The 25,354-nt window shown below is 39.6% G+C and overlaps 1 protein-coding gene across 1 annotated transcript; it reads right to left on the bottom strand.

Moving 5' to 3' along the window:
- Nucleotides 1-5,529: 5,529 nt before the first annotated feature.
- On the bottom strand, nt 5,530-22,059 carry CHID1 (chitinase domain containing 1; the record flags this gene model as incomplete). Its single annotated transcript, XM_009072765.1, has 7 exons — nt 21,892-22,059; nt 20,334-20,483; nt 18,823-18,955; nt 17,836-17,880; nt 16,404-16,510; nt 14,939-15,000; nt 5,530-5,622 (listed from the first exon to the last, which is right to left on the bottom strand). Coding segments are annotated over exons 1-7 (743 nt in total), but the record flags the coding sequence as incomplete, so codon positions are not given.
- Nucleotides 22,060-25,354: the final 3,295 nt, after the last annotated feature.

Genomic DNA, 25,354 nt, shown 5'->3' with positions numbered 1-25,354 from the left:
GGTCAGGGCAGCCACCACTTCCCTGGATAAAATGGTTGCTGAACTTGGACAAAATATCTAATAATGTAGTCAGACAAAACTCAATTTACTTGCAGACAGAAAAGAGTGACTATACAAATTTAAAGTCTTGCTTTTTGCCTTTGAAAATGTATCCCTAATATTCTAAAAACGTAAGTATAGAGAAACAAAAAAATAACCATCTCAATCCCTGTGAGTCAAGCAAAAAGGTGCAACCAAACTTCATGACTCATTTGCCACATTTATTTGTCTTTTCCCCGATGTATTTATGCATATGCATATTTAGGCACAAAGGCAGTTCACTCCAGCACAGCTATTCTATTTGGAAAGAGGCTTGTGAAATCCATATAAAAACACCCGCAGAGCTTTCACCAGTACAATTTCTGCAGCACAATAAATCACTGAAGTCCATGTGTTTAAGCCAGGAATTTAATCATGCCTAGGATTAGTAGGACCAATGGAGTTATTCACCATCACCAAGGGGCAGAATGTGCCTGGCTGCCATTTTAGAAATGGTACTCATAGCTTATACATGCATCACATGTTAAAAGCTGTAAAATACTAACATTTTGAGCCAATCTTTCAAAAACACAGGCTGAAATCCTTCAGCAGACCATCTGCTCCAGCAACCACTTACATACCACTGCAATCCTAGCACCTCTCTTTAGACACACACAACTGCAAGTCTCCAGTCCCAAGGGAGAGTTCCAGTATAACACACACACACAAGCACTTTGTAGAGCATAGCTTTGGCTCCTGCTGTTCCTCTCACTTGCAAATTATTTACATTTGCAGGAAAATCATGCAATTCCTGGACATCACATGGATGGAAACACTATCCCAATCTCTGTTTGCCACCATGGTAGCCCTACATGCATTCTCTGTGATAGTAAAATTTGCTAGAGATTCTGCCTCCTGCTCAGCCTTCACACACATTCTCACCTCTTGATTATGCTTCTGGTCAATGCTGTGAAAAGCTATAAAATATCTGGACTTAAGAAAAAAAACTAATGGAGTGAAGTTTTCTTTTAGCCCAGAATGTTTCACGAGCAAACTAAAGCCCAAAGGCATCACTGGAGCCTTCCAGCCCAGAATGTTTCACGAGCAAACTAAGGCCCAGAGGCATCACTGGAGCCTTCAGTTACACAAGCAAGCTTCAGCCAGAGGACCAGCATCACTTGATTTTTGTTTGCAAAAGTTGAACTTGAGAAGTTTAACATGACCCAACATATTTCCTTCCTTCATCATGCACTTGACTTCATATGCAATGCTGTGTTTTCCAGACTGATTTTCCCTAAGCAAACTCGTATTTTTAGCTCTTAAAAGTGTCTCCTTTCAGATAGCATTTGCTGCCAGACTGCTTTGATCTTAATGCATATCAAAGGAGTCTAAATTACAAATTCCTAAATAAACTGCTTACATTTGACTATGCTCTCTCTTTAAATTTTAATCAGGGTAGAACACAAAAGGAACAATGTTTCAGCTCCTAGCATCGCAGCTGGTTAGGGTATTCCACATACAGCTCATGTCTCCTTTATCAGTGTATTGCCAGCTGCTGAACTCTAACATATTATTGATTCTTGATGGTACTTATTTCCATGCCTTTTGCTGTAATTTTGATTAACAGTCAATGATTCCAACAAATAAAGAACAGAAGATGCATTAAAGCACACTTCAACCATGTGTGTTAAAACCCGAAGTGAGTTTCAAGACACCAGATATTTAATACACAATAGGAAGCACTGTTCAGTTCCTGCCTAGTATCCTATAAATCAAAATTTTCAAGTACAGCTATTATCTAAAAATTCAGGTAAGGCAGACAGAAAATCTCAGGATTCTGATTCTTGATATCTTTAAATCCAATGCATTTCTAAGCCTAAAGTATGCATTGACTTTGTGAATATTTAAGGATGTTTCTATAACTTACAAATGTAATTTTAGCTACCTAAATCACTCAAGAAATGTATTTTCTAATTAATGCAATAAGAACACCTACATGGAAGACATACATGGAGCCAGAGTCTTCTCAGTTGTGGAAACCTGTCAAAACAGGAGGTAACAGCAAAAACTGATGCAGAGGAAGTTCCACCTGAATACAAGGAAGAACTTATTTCCTGTGCAGTCACTGAGCACTGAACAGATTGCCCAGAGAGGCTATGGATTCTCCCTCACTGGAGGGGTTGAAGAACTGTCTAGACTCAATCCTGAGCCATGTGCTCTAAGGTGGCCCTGCTTGAGCAGGGGGACCAGACCAGATGATCCACTGTGGTCCCTTCCAACCTGACTGATTCTGTGAAGCCACAGACAAGTGGCTTATGTAAGGTTATTGATTGAAAAGAATGTGACTAATGCATTCTCCAGGGCAATAAAGGTCTATGGATAAATCCCACAAACATTAGGAATGCAAAAAGAAAGAATATAATTGATTTAGAGGAATGAAACTTCCAGATTTTTTTTGTATAAACTTCAGACCTTCCAACCTGACTGATTCTGTGAAGCCACAGACAAGTGGCTTATGTAAGGTTATTGATTGAAAAGAATGTGACTAATGCATTCTCCAGGGCAATAAAGGTCTATGGATAAATCCCACAAACATTAGGAATGCAAAAAGAAAGAATATAATTGATTTAGAGGAATGAAACTTCCAGATTTTTTTTGTATAAACTTCAGATGTTATTTCCCACTGCTGTAAAACAGGAATATTTCAGTACTCCTCTACAAACAGGCCATTTAGGGACAGGCAGGTAAAAGCTATTTCAGGCTAAAAAGGGCCATTTAGATAGACAGCTCTTCCCAGCTCTAATAGGGCATCCCTAAATCCCAGTTCAGAAAGGTTTTGGAACTATGAACTCACAATCATCAATGCGTAACAGCAGGAAGTAGCAACGACAACACAAGATCCAAAACTCAATGTGGTGTTCAACAGAGAAATAGTCCTGAAAGATACAGTTACCATAACAGTACAGATTCTGGTCAAGGCAAACATGGTTAAGATTCCAGAGGTCTTGAAGTGGCTTCAACTCTTGTTTAGATATTTAGGAAAAATAGACTGTAGAGCTCCAGATGACTTATACAAACAAAACAGATTTAGGCCCCTCTGGCTATGAGACTGAACTTGGTAATGTCAATAGGCATAAGGATGAACAGGAATGTTGAGGTTTGTCCTATTCTCCACTTTCTCCCTATCACTCATAGAGCAAATGCAATTCAAATGTGAGCACTGTTTACAGCAGTTACTTAAAGTCTACCAGAACATGCATTAGCATTTTAAAAAGCATCTGTGTGATGCAGTGACTGATAAAGCATTTTAGAAAATGTTTTCAAGTGTTCTCCTTTGCTTTATCTGTAATAGACTACAATTAACAGCAAAAGAAAATTACTTCTAAAAGTAACTATCAATTGGGATGAAATTTAGGTTATATGACGGCAGCATGAAAGACTGGAACAAATGACAGGGAAGAAGACAGTGATTTCTCATTATGTTTGACTTAACCAAACTACAAGAAACTCAAAGTATTTGTTAGCACTACTGAAAATCCATGTGACAGAAAGGCATAGCAGCCCACAATTTTCCAGAGAAATCTGCAGGAAATTAGAGGATTAATGGTCCAGAACCAAGGTAAAACCAGAGGTGCATAATGCAGCTAAGCCTTCACTCCCTGGAAAAAAAGGACTCTGCACAGGTATTAGTTTGCAGAACTGTCTACCAATGTACATGGAATATATTTTGTTTTCTTTTGCCATAGTCTTCAACCCATTGTTTCTCTCTCTCTGCCTATGAAAATTTGGTGGCCACACACGAAAGCAAAGGGACTTTTGCATTAAACTAGCTGCTTCATTTTAAGGATATACATTGGTTATACCATGCAATAGAGGAAAACATAAAGCAACAAAAAACAACCTGAAGTACAGAAAAGAAACTGTGATCAGATTTCATGCAGCTATTGAACAAAAAATTTACAGGTAGACATTATTCTGGGCTTACAGTCTTAAGATGGAAGGAAGTACAAATCCTGTATTCAGGAATTGGTTTGGAAGGGGCTACATTACTAAGCCACAGAAGAGGTGACATGACAGTTATAGTGCAGATGCTAACTGATCTCAGCACATAGACAACTTCTTATTCACCTACCACAGGATCCCTGAATCTTTTCAACAAGATGCATTTAAGTCTGCACAGAGAGCTGTAGGCAGAAATGATTTATCTCCCCCTCGTGCTATAGGACTTCCTCACAAAACTCAACAAAAACTTGAGCCCATTGCAGAGAAAAGTCCAGACACAGAGACATTTACCAGACTGCTCAGGCATTTAATTTTCTTGGCCTTTATGGCACCTTGAAAATGAATGTACACTGAAAGATGTGACAGCCTACAAGAAATTTAGGAGGCTGTACAACAGTGTCCTGAAACTGTGCTGTTAAACTGTCATAATCTGTATTGGCTGTGAGCCTATCCATACTGTTATACAGCCCAAGGTGAGAAAAATAAGAAATTGTCTTATTTTTCTTTAGCTGTCTACTGACTTTTATCTGAAAAAATACCTAACAATGCTTCTCTGTTTAAGTTTGACTTACATTACTGAGTTTTCATGTGCAGGCATAAGTTTGTTGAATAGCTTAAAGGAAAAAAAGGAGGATTAGATTGCCCAGGGAGGTGGTGGAGTCACCATCTCTGGAAGTGCTTAAGAGGTGTCTCGATCTGATGCTGGAGGATATAGTTTAGGGTTTAGTGGTGACAGCAGAGTGACAGGTTAATGGTTGGACTCAATGACCTTAGAGATTTCCTCCAACCTTGATGATTCTATGAAACAGGAAAAAAAAATCATAGAATTTTAGGGGCTGGAATGGACCTTACAGATCATCTAGTCCCAACCCCTTGCCGTGGGCAGGGACACCTCCCACCAGAGCAGGTTGCTCAAGGCCTCATCCAGCCTGGCTCTGAACACTGCCAGGGTTGGGGCAGTCACAGCCTCCCTGGGCAACCTGTGCCAGTGTCTCACCACCCTCACAGGAAAAAACCTTTATCTAATAACCAACATAAACTTCCCTTCCTTCAATTTGAACCCATTACCCCTCATCCTATCATTGCAGTTCCTAATAAAAAGCCCTTTGCATTGCCAACTATGCACTGTTAACTGTGCACTTGCAGCCCAGAAAGCCAACTGCATCCTGGGCTGCATCACAAGAAGTGTGGTCAGCATGTCAAGGGAAGCAATTCTGGCCCTCAACTCTGCCCTCATGAGACCTCACCCAGAGCGTGGGTGAGAGCAAGGTCCAGCAGAGCACCTCTCCTTGTTGGCACCTCTATCACATCAAAAATTATGAGGCATATATGAATGCACATAGTTACCAAGACTATTCAGTGCAATGTGCATGGAGACAGGACTATCAAACCCCAGTCGTTTCTCAGTCATTTAAATTGCATAGCTATAAACAAAGCTTTGAACTCACTGTTTATCAGACAAGAAAGTATTTCTCATCTGGAACCTGCCATCTAAATGGGAATACTCACCCTGCTGCAACGGCAGGAGGGATGACCAGTATCAGTTTAAGGTGTGCTTCATGCAGAGCTTCAGAAAGGTGAGTGAGCAAGTGAATCAACTCCCTGAAATATAAATATATTGTTAGAGGGAAAGGCAGGAAAACTGATGCTCTATATTGGCAAAAGCAAGTAACAGTAGAAATAATTGAACAGATGCAGCTGAAAAGAGAGCCAAACATGATTCGTTATGAATGACCATAGCAGAAAAAAAACAATTAGGAAGACTGATCAGAGGTTTTCCCTCTACAAGGACTAAGAACACTGAACTGCTCAAGACAGTCCCAGTTTTTTTGGAGCTGGTGATCACCTTGTGTTGCCTAGTTTTATTTTAATCTAACTATGCACTATCAGCATATAAAACAAACCAACAAGTCTTATCAGCACAGGCCACCTCTTGAGGTCATATTCAATAAAAAGATCAAGAGAAGAACCAAACACTGTTCTGAAGCAGCAGCTGGGGAAGAGATTGAAATTGTCACTGTATTACTACGCATGAGGTCCGAGAATTTGTAAAGATGCTTTCACAGCAAGACATGCAATCTTCAAGGGATAATTCTGAAGCCTGTGTTTATAAACATTTCTTCTGCTGTTTCTTTCCTGTATAAATAATCATTTTGTTTCCCAACACATGACTGTATTTCTACAAAGTATATGTTTGAAATGTCGCATCTGAATGTATGACCTTCCATATGAATCATTTAAATAAAGCCTTCCACAAAAGCTGACTTTCATATCCACATTCTAGAAATTTCAATAGGAAAATAAACTCAAAATTCTTATGCAAACTGTTTTTAGTACTCCTGATTTGAAGGAGTACCTTCAGATACAGACTGCAGAAACAAAAAAGTTAATGTTATTTTAAGAGGAATCAAATATTACCTTGAATTTGCACTATAAATATGGTACTTCTCAGTGTCTTTCTTAAATCATTTGATTTTTCAGAACAAAGTCAACTTTCATATTTCCCCACTGGCCAGGGGGATCCTCAAACACAGTCAGACGATGGTAATAGTACAGAACTCTACATCTGTTCAGAACTAGCCTTAAACCTGAACTGAATAGAAAGCAACTTCCTGACCCATTTCAGGAGGCCAAAAGCACTAAAGCAGGAAAGGCAGAATACACAAAAGCAATCATTCAAGCTGCTTGCTCTACTTCAACTGGATTAGACCTGAACTCTCAGAAAAAAACATTTGATATGGTCATGCCTTTCAAGGCAATATCATCCTAGAGGTAAAGTTGTACAAAGGTTCAATTACATCTGTATAATCCTTTAGACATAAACCATTGACAAAGTCTGGGGCTAAGATTGCATCCAGCTGCACCTAGGCTCCTCTCTGAGAGGGAGTTTAGAAAGCAAGGGGGTCCTTTCTGCACCTCAGGACTCAGCAGGAGAGCTTCTCTAACAAACTTTGTCTGAAACTCCCACTCTGCCTGCGACAACTATCCAAAGGTAACCGAGTATTTTTATTTTCCCTGAACTGGTTTGATGCCTGCTGAAAACTTCCTAAGGATGTTCCAAAAGCCATTACTCTCAAAATCCTGGCAAACAAACAAAGCAAGTTTTATCACTTTTCCAATACCAGCAACATTTTGTGCCTACAGTTTGAGAGCTGCTGTGCTCAAGAGGTCTTGACAATGAACTGTCACACTGAGACCTCTATTTCTCTTCTGAGGGAAGACACGAGGTTACAGGAATCAGTTCTTGGTCTCTCTGCAGTGTGTACTTCTATCATTCTTGCTCTAGGAAAGTAACAGCTGTTACTTTCTCACACTCACTCCACATTAAGAGGGTCACTATTCAGACAAAACAGTTATAGCACAGAAGAATCTTTTTCCATAGGAACATGTTAAAAAATAACAACACTAAACTAAACAGACATTTATTGACACAAACTTATACTTCACAACTCCCACATGACATAATCTTATCAAAAACTATAATCAGGATTAAAACTAGGTAAGTTTTCTTTCCCACTGATTTGTGTCTCATGGCTTAGCGACCTTTTTAACTAATTATGCCCAAATTACAGCATGAGTGTAACATTTATTAGATGTCAGAGATGCTACATATAAGATAAATTTGACCAAGTAATCAATTTCTCTGGCACTGAGATTTTCCTCCAGTGTTCAAGAGCAGGGATCTCTCTCCTCTGCCTGGCTGCCTTTGTTAGCTGTAGTAATTTTGAGAACTCCACACCATGGAAAACATTTGCTGACTTTTAATTATTTAGAAGATGAGGGGATAGAAGGAAGGTCAGAATAGGACAAAAGAACATAGCATAGCTACTGAACAAGGTAACATATAGTTCTTTTTCATTTAAAAACAAGGCTAACACCCTTGCTCCCATTCTGCATCCTCACATACCTGCCTCAACTCCTAAAATTCTGCATTCCAGGTAGCAATGCTTTGAAACAGGAGAAGAAAAGCAGTTGGGATTATTTTGAACCAGATGCAGGGAAAAACAAAAATTTAAGGAACTATTAATTTCAAGGTTTCAGCTCAGTGATGTCAGGCACTGGTGGTTAGTCAGCAGAGGTAAAAAGTGATCCACAAAGGCAGTGACATGGCCACAAAAGCAGTCATGTTTTAAAACTAGAAAGGCATACAGTGTAGAACCATAACCTAAAACTGGAAACAAAGGATAGAGATTTGTGGCCTGATAGAGCGGCAGGAGTTTGGATTGTTGGTGCAGTTGGAACTCTAAAACAGACTCCACCTAACTAGCCACTTCCTCTCCTCCTGCCACCAAATTCAAGCAGTATAGCTCTGGCTAAAACATAATTAGCTTCAACTTGGAGGAGGGCAAGAAGAAAAGAGGTGGCTGGACAACTGAAGATTTTTGCTCAGGAAATCTAGATAGATATCTACTCACCAACCTGTCAAGTCAGGTCTCTGGGCCCTGAAAACCCTTCTAGCAAATCAGACAGGATTAATGGTTAAGATTTAATTTAGGCTCCCTTCCATGTGTCAGCCACCAGTGGTAATTTTGAAAGGAAAGCTACTGACATTGAGGTACAAGAAAGTAGGAACAGAATCAATCTTCCTAAAAAAGCTTCATTAAATATTTACCATAGCCATGTTTAACTTCAGACTAGCTACTTAAATATTGGCAGCCTTAAGATTTTATCTTCAGCTAATTAAGGTCTCCTTCATTCCGACTATTTCAGGCTTTCCCTTATCATTACCATTTGGTAAGTCAATTTTCCAAGTGTTCATGATTTCAAAGTATCTTGCCCTACAAAGTATGCAGACCTCCAAAGTTTGTGGGAAGCTTATTTTTACAGAAATCATGTTTTCCAGCATTGCTGGTCTATTGTGACTTAGACATCTTGCAGTACAGTTTACTGCAGTGCACAAGAATGGGCTGTAGGTACATGTGAAAAGCCTTGCAGGAGACATGTAAGGCTGTTAGATCCTTCCCTTCAGTTACACAACCCTTCAGAACTCTGCACCTTTCCAAATTCAGTCACCTTTTTGCACAAGCTGGTAGTCAGTACTCCCTAAAATTTATGCCTTGTCAAGAGAATTGGACAAAATGAAGCTGTCTGCTTCAAGAAGAAATTGCCCTTTTCTGCCAATTCATTGCCCAGTTAACACCAAGAAACTGGAGTGAATTACAGCAAATCTTTGATTAATAGATTAATTTTTCAGGGACTAACATGAAGGATACAAGTGCCAGAAGAGCTTTTTCCTCCTCTATTTCTACCAACATTAATAAGATGTCTGAAGGTCATCTGCTTCATGATACCAAGTGCCTGCAGCATGTGGTGACAAAAAATCACGTTCTTCAGATTGATTCTGCGTGATGGCAGTGCCATCTGTCAACTAATGCCAGACTGGTCAGAATAATGTGTGCACTTTTATGGATGCTCTGAGATTCTGGTGGATGCATTCATGCCTTTTTCACAACACACCCAGGACTCTGGAGGAGAAAAACAGCCAGTAAGCCCACAAGTGAGATTAGCAAGTGAAACATGGTCCTGTCTAGCTGTTAACTAAATAAGCAGAAGAAGCTTTGCTTGCTCAGGTACCTCAGTATTTCTGCCATGTAGATTTCTAAACTTAAATGCCAAAGGATTAATAACTTGGAAGATTTTATTGCAGAATCAGGCAAGAGAGCTTTAGTAAAAAAGACAGCTATTTAATTAAGAAGCAGGTTTGAACTGTAAGAAGCAGCAAAACACCTCAGCATTATCATCTGCATAGGATATCTTGGTTCTTTTAGATTTTTATTAGGAGATCAATTTCCTATGTGTTAGGGTAAAAGATGGCTAAGCTGAATACTTTTTCACTGTGCAGTGATTGCCAGCATGAAAGGAAGCAGCATCAGCTAGTCTTTCATCTCACATTATATTTGATGCCACAGTGATGTCCAGATTAATAATTCTATTCCCAGAAATCACAGAGAAGTAGGTACTAGAGTTAGAGAGGATACTTCAAAGTATCTGTATTAGACCTCTACAAGAGCCTGGACTGGTCTGTATAAAGCCCCCAAAACAGGTCCATGCACATATATCAAGGCAATTCAGATTCTTCAGATAGAGTATGTAGTATTTCTAAACCTAGGAGCCTAAATAGAAGAACCTAATGCCACTTTATACATCTGAAAGTATTCAAAGCATGCACACACATGCTGTGTAAGACTCGAGGCATCTAGGATCCTACATGAACAGCCAGAACAGGCTGCTTAGGATATCTAACATGAAACCAGACAGCTATATTTAGACACATAATTCTCTTATTAAAAATTAATACTGTTGGTAAAATCATTATTCAACTGAATTTGCAAAAGAAAGCAGTGCAAAGGACTGACAGAACTTAAAACTTTAGTCTGCTGAGCATTACAGAACAATTCTACTCTCAAATCAGAATGAGAAAATTCTTGCTCTTGAACATTTTCAAACAAAACCAGATTAAGTTAGTTCTGCTTCAGAAGATGCAAAACAGAAGATATGTAATGAGCCTGAAACCACAGAATTTCATGTCTTAGTGGATGCCAGCAACAAAACTTCTTAGCAACATTTCACCTCATCTACAATGCCAGTGAGGAAAAGCAGGAAACTGAAGGCTCTTTTTAGATAATTCCTTGGGCCTTGCAGGAAGAATTTTCACTCATTTCTAATGCTGAAGTGAGTACCGAAAAGAGAAATGTTTTCTAGAAAGGTGCAAAGGACTGACAGGAGTGTCTAAATTTACCTCATTTTGAAAATGCTCAGTGATCACAGGTTCTTAAAGAGGCTGGTCACAGGATTTGTGTGTTACAGACTCTCTGCACACAGCTAACCCTGTTACCCTGTTATGTGAAGATACTTAAAAGATTTAATTGTCACAAAGTCTTAAGGCAATTCAGTGTTTCAAGCCCCAACATCACAAGGAGAAGAGGGTATGTTATGAAGATGTCATCATACCTCTTTTACTCAACCAACATTCATGTTCAGCAATTGCAAGGTGTGTCATGAGGACACTTGCTCAGGTGAGGTCTACTGAGAAGAGAGCTTCAGCTGCAATTCATCCAGCTTTCTGATATATGAAGTAGTGTTGAAATCATTACCCAGTTTATTAGTGAGTTAGGACACTAATTGGCAGGCTTCAAATTCTTTTGCAGACTCTCCTGCTTCAAGAAACATTAGTACACTCTGCTAAAAAGTATCCCAGCATACTGTCTTTAGAGAGTGGATGCTGATTTCTTAGCTGAAACACTGTATCAGGCACAAATTTTCCATAAGCCAATCCCACTCTTTAGTCATTTCAAGTTGGAAAAAGAAACCTGTGCTACAGCAAGTGTTCCTGCACCACCAAGGCAAGTGCATTGGATGGGATCATGGATCTTTTCCATAACACTATTGACAAAACAATAGGAATCATTTCCACTGCTTTCCCCTCAACACAGATATATGAAAGATATAGAATCCTTGAGTGCCATTTTATTGTTCATTAATTTAATAGCTAGGTATCCACTTACTTTAGCTTTTGAAAAATTAAAACCATAATGATTCTCTCTGAAATATTTTTACTTAGATCCACAGCACTGCTCTGTCAGTTCATAAGGCAAACTGGCAGCTGTAGCATATCCCTATATATTTTTATGCACTTGGATTGAGTTTCAATAACCTGTTGCTAGCTGCTTATGTGAGACTATTTCTTGTATTTCAGGGAAAAAAAACCCTAATCTGATTTTTTTTATTTTTAAACTAAAGTATGTTCACATTAAATAAACTGAATAAACTGTATTAGCTAGGCATGTCTCCTTGGATTGTCAGACTGTTCCCAATGTAATTTGAAGGCAGACTATCTGTTCCTAGCAACATCAGTATGATCTCTTGTTCCTTTACCCAGAAGTAGGCTAAGCTACTTTCAGGTGTTTGACCTTGAAGGATCTGAATAAAAAAGCCTACACTGTACCTAACACTTAACACAGAAGTTTTCTATGGAACATACACAAATACTATTCTATCAAGACTTCACAACTCCGAAGGATTAGGGTTCACCTCTGTGTTGACACCCACCTGTCAACGAACGCCCAACCTTCCCAAGGTTAAGATACTTCACTACTGCTTATCACTTTAGACAGACACAATCTGACAAGGAATATCAGGTGTGAATCATGTTACAATACTGCCACTCTGTGGGCCAAAGAGGGCATTGGGCTGCTCCAACTCTACGCCAGGGACAAGCGAAGCACAAGACCATCCATGCTTACCTATTTATCAGCAATAATTCTGCTCTGCTGTTCAAAAGGAAATTAACTGATCCCAAAATAACAGCACTTAATGTGCAGTAAAACTACAGGCTTGCCAAGGTGCTACATTCACTTAATTCTGTCCCTTAAGATCTGTTCAAAGCAGCTGTTGACTCCAAAGAGCATTGATAAGAAAAACCCCTGAGGCACTGGATAGTCAAGCTATTCAGTTTTAAAGCCGGTGATAGACAAACCGACTTAATCTCAAAATGAAGACACTGGTCCCATAATTAAAAGCATCATGAGGCAGAATTTCAATGTAATGATGTGTTTCTCCTACTTTCACAAAACAACTGCTGTTGCACACAGGCCTAGCTTGAGCTTTCTGTCTAGATAGGCATCCTGAATAAGGCCAGCCTCAGAGGAGACCAGCCCAACCCAAGTATTGTGCAAATTAAACACCCTGACACTTCTAGGGAAGTGTCAATAAAGGGAGGATAAACCCACAAATGAGTTCACAGTGAAATACTTAAATCAAAACTTGTCTTGAAGCAGAAGAAAATCTGCAGTTCCTAACTTCTGTGTCTATTCATGTTTTTTTCTGCCAAACACCATCTTGCACATTTTAAGTTGGGATAATCCTGAAGTGTTGTTCACAGGTGCCCACATATGATCAGACATTACTGACTCAGAGCACAGGATGCAGTTACCATTCTATTATATGAGAATAACTCTTTCCTTCTCTGGAGTTATGGAAAATACTTCCCACTCAGTAACAGATAGTGACTATGTCAGTGGTGGTTCACCTAACTAACACTCAAGTACAGAAGGAAAAAGCAACCAAACAGCAGTACCTCCTGCAGTGCCAACAGTTGTTTTCAGACAAGATGGGACAAAGAACACAGTTTTAAACCAGTGTTACTCCTGGCTGGGAGTAACATTTTTACCATGCTGCAAATAAACTCGCCCTGGAGCTAATTGAAAAGTATGCTCTGCTCATGTGTGCAATTTGCAATACAGCACTTTCATGCCAAGAGGCTTAAAATGATCTTCAGTGAGTCTTAAAATTACAGCTACACAGTCTGCCTAATATCCATGTTAAGATAACTAATAGGAAGAGCATCAATTTTACTGAAACACAGTAAGCAGAGCAGATAAAATGACCACTACACTCAGCTTCTGGCTGGCACTTACTAATTGCTTAATTAGACTTGTGGGCTGTCTTATTAAGATACTGCAATAGGTTCAGAGCTCTGTATAGAGATCAACTCTTAGGAACAATCTGGCAAATTACCTAATTATGAGCAAGAGCTTCTAGTTTAAGGATTACTCATTCCAGTGCAAATGGCAGAGCCCCTGACAAAGCTACAAAGATTCTGCAGTTTCAGTTTTTGGGTCCCACGTGTTAATTTTCTAGGGAAAAGGCAGGCCTCCATTAACAGCACACTCAGCTGAAAAAGTAACTATTATATGCCATCAGTCAGCAACTTTTGGCCTTAACAGAATAACCTGAAGTAACCATTTTTGAAAGGGGAAAAGTTCTCCATAATGAAGTCTGCATTCTGTGCCGCTTTCTTTAAGCTACTTTCCCCCTGACATATTAGGCAACAGTAATCATAGAACCATAAGATTTTAGGGGTTGGAATGGACTTTATCATCTAGTCTCAACCCCCTGCCCTGGGCAGGAACACCTCCCACCAGATTATGTTGCTCAAGACTTCATCCAACCTGGCTTTGAACACTGCCAGGGTTGGGGCATTCACTACTTCCCTGGGCAACCTGTGCCAGTGTCTTGCCACCCTCACAGGAAAAAACTTTGTCCTAATATCTAACCTAAATTTCCCCTCTTTCAATTTGTACCCAATCTGGTAGAAAAACTGTGCTTTAGGGAAATGGATGCCTAAAATTTCCTGAGAAACTAACACAAAAATCTTCATATTGCTGCACTGAATCATTCATTTCACCAAATATTCTGCTTTTTCCTCATAAAGCAGAAGTTTGGAGCTTGCCTCACCTTAACTCTACCCAAGATGTTAAAACAGCCAAGGGGCTTTTGCTCAAGGAAAACAGATTAGAATGTCAGGAAACAGCTTAATATGGATAAGTCCTTGAGATTTAGCAGCTACAATAACTGCAAACTCACTGAAACTTCATAGCAGAGCTACCAAAAGGTAGATCAACTACTCCAAACTTTAAAATATATTGTGCTTGCAGGAACTGGATGTCAGTTTCCCCCTATATTTACTTTAGGTTGGGGATTTTGGCTTTAGTTTCAGTATGTCTAAAAGATCTCTATATAAAGCTTTGGAAAGTTTCCTATCAACTCAAATTTGGTGGTATTGAAAGCATTGCACACTTTCAAGTTTCACCCAGTAACCCAAACTAATCAGTGTTATAATAAAGTCCAGTGCCAACATACAAGTGTGAAACTGAGGTACTCTCTTCACCCTTGTGCACCAGTAACATTGTACAGAGCTCAAGGATGAAAGTCTAATGTGGCCTGCTAAATCCACTATGAAGATTATTGTGTAATCTCTGAGTTCATGAGCTCTTCCATTTCATTCTGAGATAAGGAGAACAATCTTTAGTTGTCCTAGAATGAAGTGTATTTATTTATGAAGACAAACTCAGATCAACATGGAAAAATTAAAAATATGCTGATTTTTAGGAATTGCATCCTAGACACTTATACTCACGTTTGTTTTTGATTTCCCAGCTGACTCCAAACTTCAACTACAAAACCATCAAAATTTTCACTCTAAATAAAGGGAATTGACAATAATGAGCAGTTAATGACCACACCTATTCACTGTTTGTATCAGAGATGATAACACAGTAGCAAAGCACACATTACTGTATTTTTTCTTGTATTATTACAGATTGAACAAGCTTTGTATTCTTACAGCAGCTTTGCCTTTAAAGCAGAATTTCATGAAGTCCAAGAGAAGCACAAATTATTGAACAAACATGCAACAGTTGAAAATCTCTATTAGTCACCCATGACTTCTACTCTTGCAGAACAAACCAATGCTAGACTGGGAAAATTCAGGAATTAAGGGAAGATGGTTGTTAAGCAAATCATTTGATACACATTTACTTGCATATGGGGGAAAAAAAATAATCTCCTGAGCTCTTGAGTTTAAAGATGTAAATACTAATCTGGCATAGCTGTGATTCCAAATATCTCCCACAGTTAATCTCACTTTGCTTAGCATGACCAAGGATACTGTTGTATTTGAGCATCAAATATCTCCCACAGTTAATCTCACTTATGCTTAGCACGACCAAGGATACTGTCGTACTTGAGTACCCTTTCCTTAAAAGGCCAGATGTTACTGAGGACCGAAAACTGATGTATTGGTTACAAATTTTAAGAAATTATTCAGTTTAGCTCTACACTCATCTTCCACTAGAGCACTGTGAGGTGTCTTTACATTGTGTAGCAAGTGAGAAAACTTATTCTGACAATAATTATGCAGGCTGTCATGAATCAGCCACTAAAGCTGAATGTCTTTTGGGGGCAAGTTGTCTAGTCCTACACATGTAGCTCTAAAGCCCTTAGGTAAGGGGCTGCCCAGAAAACTTTATCAAACAGTAACCATTCCTTAAAGGAATTCTTCTTCTCCTGTCTCCAGTCTCCTAACATTTTGAGGAAACTGTTTTATTGGACCTGAGCAAAACTGTCCAGTGATAGATACTCATCAAGTTATTCTTGGTACTAAAATGGCTCCTTAGCTCCATCACACTGAGCCTGAATGTCCTCCTGTACAGAAAACAGCACTCATTGCATCCAGGACCCTTTGCTGCCTATCAGAAAATGCCACTAAGCAGCTTAGCCCCTGCTTACTAATTATACTTTTAATAGAAATGTAAAAGAAAGCAATTTGTAGCAGTCAAAAGTCACCAGTGCAGCTGCCAGTGATAACTCAGTGAGGTTATGCTGATCAGACTCCTGTTAGACTTGTAGTTAACTGCACTTAAGTTCATATTCACAGGAACTGGAGAGCTATTAAGACACACTATTAAGAATCCTGCCTCATTGTTTTGAGTAGAATTTTAGTTTGTAGAACACAAAATCACTAGAAATCAGAGAACATCCATTACAAAGGGATCAGATATCATCTCACACTATTTCATAAGCATCATAAGAAGTCTTTTTACCTTGGCTAGCAGAACCATGTTCTTGGAAAGCTCCTCTATCTCATCTTCACTGCCAAAAACACTCTCAAAGTCCTGGTAAGTCCAGCCATCAAACAAAATTCGAGGCACTATCAAGCAAAGTTGTCCATCAGTAGTGAAAATTAAGAACTTCTTATCTACACTGAAATATTTCTGCAGAAACAGACTACAGCAGATACAAGCAGAGACGCCACTAAACATCATATCCCATGACTAATATTATTGCTTTTTCACTCTGACCAACTTCATCAGCACAGATAAACTGACACTGTAGAACATTCTTCTTCATGTTAAATTCAGTTAAAGGTCAGCACTGATGCAAGTTTTAAGTAAACCTACTTTCATTTGATAGAACTATTTTAATTGAACTACCACTTAGGGCCCCAAGTAGAGCCTTAAAACAGCATCAACATGAGACAGCAATCTAAGTTATGTATCTCTTCTACCACAATAACAAGGTAGAAAAGTTCACCTCTAACTCTAATTTACTCATCTATACACAGCCCTACAATACTTCACTCTTCTACTCATCTCAAGGCCCTATGACAAACTTTTACTTTTGGAAAATGTGGGCATGTGAGCTCATGTAATTTCTTTTCCTAAAAACACAAAACACCACACACAGTCAGGAAAATTGCTGTTGGAACAGTCAATAATCATGCCCACTGGAAAAGCCAACAACTCTTATGGAGCTCTGTCTAAACCCTTTCTAACTACCAAGGATGTAAATGAGTATTTTAGAAGAGTATAGAGAGATTTCAAAGGCTTTATCCTCTGGCAGCTGAAGCACTTTAAAATATCTGACTGAGCATTCAATTTTTCTAATGAATTTCAAATTTCATACTCCCTTCTGAATCAAAAAGCATTTCAAAGTTTCACAGAAATCCTGTCATGAGAATGTAAGAATTCTTGCACAGTACAATCTCTATAGCAATGTTTGCCATTGTCCCAGAAGACACACATTGTAGCACATCCCACAGGTTCCCAGCTTCAAGGGGAGAAGAGACAAAGGAGGACTTTTCTACTATCATGCACGAAAGTCTGACTGACTCAGATTTGGATTTTTTTTCCTTCTTAACTACACAGAACCCCAAGCAACAAGTTTGAAGACTGCTTCCCTCGGGGAGGCATACAGTGGCACACACTAAGTATCCCTTCAGAGAGGACCCTGTGACCCAGGATTTATCCAGACACAAAAAGTTAAGGTGAAACATTAAGGCACCAATAAGTCAACACTTCAATTACTTAACCATCTCTAGTTAACTGCTTTTATTTTTCTTCTCAGATATCTTCCTTCTTATGCTAAGACAACCTCCCTTCCTCCCATATCCACCTGGAACTAAACCTTCCCTTGCTCTGCTAGCAGTTAGAGAAGATCAGAAAGCAGGCAAACAAACATAAACCCGAGGCTCACCTATTTTGATGTTTTTGGAGATTTTTCTGACATCTTTCATCCAGCCTGTCAAACAGTATCAAGTAAGACAAGGATTAAAATATGTTGACAATGACAACACAGTTTCAAGCAGTCTTCAAATAAGGTAGCATAGTTTCATTATACCTATCATCCTGACACAGACTACAAGTTCATAACCAACACAGACAAAACATCCTCTGATGCACAGAACCTGAAGCTGTGAACCTGCACCACAGCATAACTAGCATTTACTTCAGTCTTACAATAGTACCTACTCAGCCTTTCCCTGCTGCTTAGCTCTGCCTCACTATGGAAACTACCTTACTGCCTACCCAGAACAACACTTGGGCTTGTAGTCACCAATCATCACCTGGGAGGAATGAGTTGGTTTTTTTCAGGTGGTACTTTAAATTGGTCCATCCACTCCTCTTGGCAGCAATCACACTAGGATGAATTTGTTAAGAGGCACCAACATCGTAAGAATTATAGCTGTTTCAAATGAAATTCCATATTCAGTCAAGTTCAAAACCATGAACTAGGACATACTAGCTGAAATTTGAACTTGCTGCCACTGTCTTGACAATGAAGGAAAGAATTCTTTTCAAATTATCTTTCCTTTCCAGAACAAATTCACCTAAAAGTGTATTAGAAACAAAAACCACAACAGGTAAACAACTGTACAGTGCAAACACCAAAGACTGATTCTGCCTGTACAGACTCTTTGTCTCTTCCTTTCTTTAAGAGGGGCTTCGCAGACAGCCTGGTGGAAAAGTCAATCTTCCAACCTATGTTTTGGATGGATAAACTATGTACACATGAGGAAGCAGGTGGGGACAGAAAGAAGTTCACTCTGAAGAAAACTCCAAAAAAAGAATGGAATGGATGAAAGTACTTCACCATGAGGCAGAGCCAGCAAAACCCACATGCCAAAGCTACCTAGTCTGCAACAATATTGCAATTCATATTCAAAGAAAAAGAAAATAGCACCTTTATCAGCATCATGGAGCCCAGTGAACTGGAACCTTTCCTTCCCTCTCCTTCGCACTTGTAACCAAACTGGTGAGATTAGTGTAAATTTGTTTCCAAATATTTTAGCAATATCATAGCCATGGTTGTTCCACTTGAAAAACAAAGGAGAAAAAAAGAAGTGAGAGACTCAAAAGAAAGATACACGGTTCACTTTACTTTTGACCAATAAAAGCACTAATACAAATATAATCATCTGCTAGATCCCTATTTCCTCATTTGAGGAAACCTTCTGGCATATTAATTTTATTTACTCTGGAAACTCTGATAGCTACATGAAAGGCACTTTTCAAATTGTCCTAATTCACCTGAGCTACAGGAACTTGCATGTAGATTCAAACACGGTTTTGAATTTACAGACTCTGCATGTATGTTCAAGAGAACTTGAGAAAGGTGAACATTTATAGGGCACCTATTTCTCTTTTAAGCAGTGTAAGACTGATACAAGTTGAAATGCATCCCCTGAACAGAAGGATGAAACAGTTACTACTCAAGGAAGAAGCTTTGAATAACGATAAGGTGGGACAGCAAAAGAGATCAGTTTGACAGTAGCATATAATTGTTGATTTATAAGGTCCAAGTTGCTAGCTGCACGGTGTGAGGACACTTAGTAGCCCTCCTGTTCTGACTTTACTGCACCTTTACCAGGCTCATGAAGGATAAGAGAATACTATCATCACTGTTACCACCAGTGTTCAGGAAACTTTTCTGTCTGACCATTCAGGAGCCACTCTGTCAGTCACACTCACACCACTCTAACTGCTGGGACCAAATCAGGCAGCCCTGACAGGTGCCTCACTGGACTCCCTGCACACACCACACACACAGCCAGACAAGGTTTCCTTACCAGCTCAGCCCTGGGTTTCCCATAGCAGAGCCTCAGGTGTCTGGATCCTTAAAGCAATTCAATCATGGAACAGTAACACAGAAATTGCTCAAGTTGATGCCTCTGTGGAGGGACTCTGAACAAATGAATCCCTGGAATTTTATACCCTCACAGTCTATGGGTACAATAGTCTGGGGTCCTCCTGCTGAGTCATCAGCTCCTGCTGTATCCGAGTGTCCAGTCCCCTGGCCAGTGCCCCAGGCCCCTGTGCCCTTTGCTGTGCAAAGGGTCAGTGCCAGGTCACAGCCCTTTGCCTATGGACCATTCCCCCCACCCAGGGCACAACCTGCAGCTCACACTGCAGCTGCACACTCAGCTACCAGCACTAAATATATTCCTCAACATCAATCAGAAGAAAAACAATATAACATAGACATCCACCAAGAGAGAGATGGGAGAATATCGGTTTGAGATCACCTGAATCCCATGCCAGCTCACAAATAATCCTCTGGCTATTTGACTGTATTTGACCAGAAGCTCCCATTACAATAAAAATACCTTTAAAGCAGGGATGCAAGCCTGCAGGTTAGCACAGTCTGCTGCATATTCATTCAAAGCATTAATTTTAGTCATTGTGTTAACTTACAGGAGTAATATATCCTAGAACATCTCCTGAGAAATGTCTTTCCTTCGTCTTCTTGGAGCAATAACTTCTATGCTCCAGTATAATATCCTTTGCTTTTGGATCCACAACTACCAGTCCTCGGTCCTGTACATTTTTCTCAGAATGCAGCATCTGTGGAGAGAAGACAACTAGAAGCAGTTACAGAAAGCAGCCACTTGCAATGGCAACAGACTTTAAAAAGTAAAAACCAACAACAAATCACATCATTAAACTCTGAGCACTCCTTTCAAATGATGCAGAGCAGTTTCATTTAAAACTCAAACAGGAGAGTCCTCAGCAGTGATTTATCATCATCAGTAAACTTACTTTGTTTGCAAGGCAAGAAGCATATAAAGAAAAGTAATCAAGACATGATAAGATTAAAAAACATCATGCGTGAGAGCTGATGGTGCTCTGCTCTCTCTAGCCAATGTTTTCTGTCATGTTACCCCTAAAACAATAAAAAGGGGTTAGGAGTTCTTGACTAAGAATTTGAAGACAGCTTTTAAACTGGATATATTTTACTTCAAGAATGCTGCACTATGTTTACTGAAGGTCATGGTTTTGAATACCTTTCTTTAGGGAAGATGCTTCAACTAAACCAGCACAAATAGTTTTAGCAGACAGAAACAAGAGTGAGAAGATCTGATGAAGTGTGCACGATGAACATCTATAAACCACCTCTTGATTCAGCGTAAGGACTTTAGGGATAAGGTTTGTCTTAACACTTTGTATTACCTTACTACATGCAGACTAGATTTTCTTCCTGGTAGATGCTGAGCAAGTAGTACAAACATGAGAGATGTATCTGCATAATTAAGGATTAACTGTACTTATTAACCTTACTTATTATAATTCAAGGTATAGGATTTTGAACACGTCTACTTTTTTACCTAATCTGCTTAGCAACACTAAATACATACACCTGGTACGTGCACTGGTAAATATACTTGCTCTCCATACACACCCTGCCTCTTGCACTGCTCTGTCTACTTGTAGTTTTGGAAGCAAACAGGCAGGAAACAGCATGCTCAGCAAGTGCAAAGAGACATATTGGCTCTGCTTGCTCAGATTACAACGGGACTGTGAACCATTTCTGCCTGCAAAGGAACTACTGGTTAGAAGGCTCTTCAAACTCTTCCATCAGGATACAGCCTTGCTATTGGCAAGGCTGAGAACACCTTCCACTCTATCAGTAAATGACCTAGTGCTCTTAGCCCAGACTACTGCTCCCTGCCCTGCCTTCCACAGGGATGGAAGCACATTTCCTTTAGCTATGTAAGGTGGGACAAAAACTTCCTCCCTTCCTTCAGGAGAATATAGCTCCCAAAGTCTACATCATATCAGTTCGAGGAGTGAACCATTTGTGATATTTAGAAAAGCTGAAGGAAAGGACAGTTTCAGGTGGCTTTATTTGTGAGCATAAACTTCAACAGAAATGCATTAACGCTGTTTCAACAGAAGTAGAGTTGATTTACCAAAGTTCAATTACTTCACTGCACAGGTTAGATAAGCCAAGCACTTCAGTTATTTCTCTTACCTTTTCTTCCAGTTTTTTTGTAGCACCTTTCTTTGCATCTGTTTTTGACAGGGTACCTTCAGCTAGCCAGCAAACAGTGGTAAGAGAAAGTGAAGCACAGAGAAGCCTCATAGTGTTTTTCCCCATGTCAAGTTTCTCTTGCCCTGAAAACATAAAGGTTCAAATCTCTCAGAGGAATATAACAGTTTAATTCAGTTTTCTTGTATAAGGAAAGTCAGGCAATTGTCTTATCTTCTGCCCTCTAGAATCAGACTTATTAAGGCAGTACTGTTTTAATAGTGCTTTTGCTCCGGCAGCTGAACAGCAGAACATTTTACATTCCTGGGCCTGAACATCTTTTTTGGTCCCTTGTTTTAGTAGCTGTATCACAGAGAAAGTGGGTTGGACATTTGCAACTTCCCTTTTAAAGAATCCCTAAAGAAGTATAACAGTTTACAGTTGAAACTGAGATAAATGTCTCCTGCCCAGAACAATTATAGTACCACCTTACCTATTCTACAGCAAAGAAGGCATAACATTTGTTTCTTCTCCTACCTAACCCAGTCAGTATGTCATAAATTAATTAAGAGACAGAAAGATTTATAGCTATATGCTTACTGCTGTGTGCCTTTACCGTAACAGGTGAGAACTTTGCTTTGAATTCCTTGCCAAGTCAGTGATACACACAGAACTGGAGAAAAAAAAAAGGGGGTCCTTTTGGTCTAGAAGAATGACCTTGACAGTTTGTCCCAGCACCAGATAAAGGAACTGAGAATTAGTAGAGAATGGTTCTGTTCTGTGCTATTTACCTACCACACCTTATTTCTGTAAGAGGAAAGACTTTACCAAAAAAAAAAATATTCAAATACAGCCAGAGCTTGTTTTTCAGCCTCTCCCCATTCATAAGTCACACTGGTTTTCCAGCATAGCTCCCAGCAGTGAGTAAGAATCATAGTAATCATAGGATATCTTGAGTTGGAAGGGACCCATGAGAATCATCAAGTCCAACTCCTGGCCCTGCACAGGACACCCCAATAATCAGGCTTCAGGCCATGACCACTGCCTTGGGGAGCTGTTCCAGTGCCCAACCACCCTCTGAGGGAAGAATCTTATCCTGATATCCAGCCTAAGGCTCCCCTGGCACAACTTCAGGCCAATCCTTCAGGCCCTGTCACTGGTCACAAAGAGCAGAGATCAGTTCTGCTCCTCCACTGTGCCTCATGAGGAGCTGCAGAACCCAGTGAGGTCTCCCCTCAGTCTCCTCTTCTCCAGTTGAACAAGCCAAGTGCCCTCAGCCACCCCTCACACAGCTCTATTCCCCTCAAGGCCTTTCTCCATCTTCACAGCCTTCTTTAGACACTAATGGCACACATGCCTTGTATTTGTTGCAGGACAAACTTAAGAACCACAGTTGGGGAACCAGAAGTGGCCACAAGCTGCAGTAACACATGCAGCCCCTGGGTCAGAGCTGCTCTCCAAAGCACCCCTAGCACATCCCCATTGACACCAACACCCACGGGGTGACCCCCCCATCGGGGAGGCATTATGAAACTTGTTTTATGAAGCTCTCAAACATGGGCAGTGCTATTATGCAACTGTTAAATATGGTCATGTTTCCAGCATGAAAACAAACATTGCAAACAAATCCTCAGGGATGATACATAAAAAATTGTTAGCGTTAGGGAAACCAGGATGAAAGAGGCAAAATACCAGAATGACTAAAAGCAACCTGTTACTAATTGTGGAAGTCCTAAGTATCAAACTGGCACTAGCTTTCATGTAAAATAAACTAGGGGCTCTAGATATGTATCAGGCTGTTTCTTGTAAATATGAGATCCTGCTGGATATTTCCCAGAATTTTCTGAAGTTTTCTTACACTTACAAAATTCTATCGCTTCCTATATTACTCTATCACTCACCTGAAAGACTTACAAGCTCATTTCTACAAGTCATATTTACAAGCCTTGCTGTTCTGTTGGCACTGATAACAAGGGCTGCCCAAAACATCAGCTGAGGGATCCCATAACAGCACACTCTAAAGGAGTACTGTGGCAGAAGGAACCTTAAAGCTTAAGTAGAAGTGTACTCAACAGAATGGCAGTGGTAGTGGAGAGATGAGATCAATAACCCAATAAACATGGATGCATCTGGCTTAGCACTGAGGTTCTAAAAAGCAGAAGTATTTATTGTAGGAGTTAGGGATTCTGCAGGAAAAAGAGAGTAGTACATGATTAGGGAACAAAGCAGAAGGATAATAGCAGCAGAAGTACTTGAAAAAACCCCAATGCCACTATCACCAAAGAACATAGAGCATCAAAAACCTCACATACAAAATTATTTGAAGGTTTTAAAGTCAAGTCTTATAAAGTATTACCTGCAAAATAAAAGCAGAAAGCCTTCTAATATTTCCTGGATCCGAAGAGTGGGGTAAAAGCTAAACTACTATACCATTTAAAATTCACTATTACTAATAATTAAGGTGATATGCTTCTGCTTTGACTTCAAGGTCACTAGTTTTCCACATCCTAAAAAATTAGACAAAGCAGGTTGCTCTTGATAGAATCTCCTCTCTTCCATCTAGCTTGGCGAGATCTATAAACTATTGCAGAGAGGAACAATTGAGAGCCTGAATAGTCAATACAAGTCTTAACCATTTGGACAGGACATCAATTCTTCCAGAAGCTTCTATATATTGATTTGGAGGTGTCTGATTTAAGTTTCAGAACCAATTAGCAACAGCATCCACTTCCCTGAAGAGAAGATAATGTCTAACAGCTGAAGAACTGAAGTTTAAAAACCCATCATTGAACTCTAATTAAACATCAAAATGTGCTCATTTGCTTGACATGATCGTATCCATCTGCCAATTATTGTTAAGTCCACATCCATTCCTTTGTTTACAGGAAACACTAAACCCATGGCAAAATGGTTTCTGCCACTGACAGTTCAGCATCAACTCTTGGTTGGAAACTTTTTATTCTTTAACACCACCAGTTTAGCGAAAATTAAGTAGATGGCATCACTCTAATACATGAAGGTGAATTAGTAAAACTTTAAATGCTCTTTATGGAAGCTATAAGCATGAATTTTGTACGCTTTAGAAAACTAAATTCTCATCAAATTTTTCTTTTGCAAACTCTCCACCATTTTTTAACTCCTCTCAAACTAACTAAACTCAGTAGAACTGCATGAGCTCGGCACTCTTGTTTATCTCCTTTCTCACTGCAAAATGCAACCAGAATTGAAGACTGTGTCCTTGTGCAACTGATACAACGGACAATTTAAACCATTTTTTGGCAGACTGATCTGAAGCCCAGGTTTCTTTCTCAGCCACGTCAAAAATGTGACTGATCTGAAGCCCAGGTTTCTTTCTTCGCCACGTCACAAATGCTGTTTACCCCCATTCTCTACATGGGGTAACATAACTTTCAGTCAGCTGCTTTAAATGCATCTTTGTTTTTAAAAGAGGGAAAACCAGGCATAG

The sequence above is a fragment of the Acanthisitta chloris genome, unplaced genomic scaffold (genome assembly GCF_000695815.1).
Source record: "Acanthisitta chloris isolate BGI_N310 unplaced genomic scaffold, ASM69581v1 scaffold26854, whole genome shotgun sequence".
Taxonomy (NCBI): Eukaryota; Metazoa; Chordata; class Aves; order Passeriformes; family Acanthisittidae; genus Acanthisitta; species Acanthisitta chloris.
Note: the sequence above shows the minus strand (reverse complement) of the source record. Positions and strands in the feature narration are given on the sequence as shown.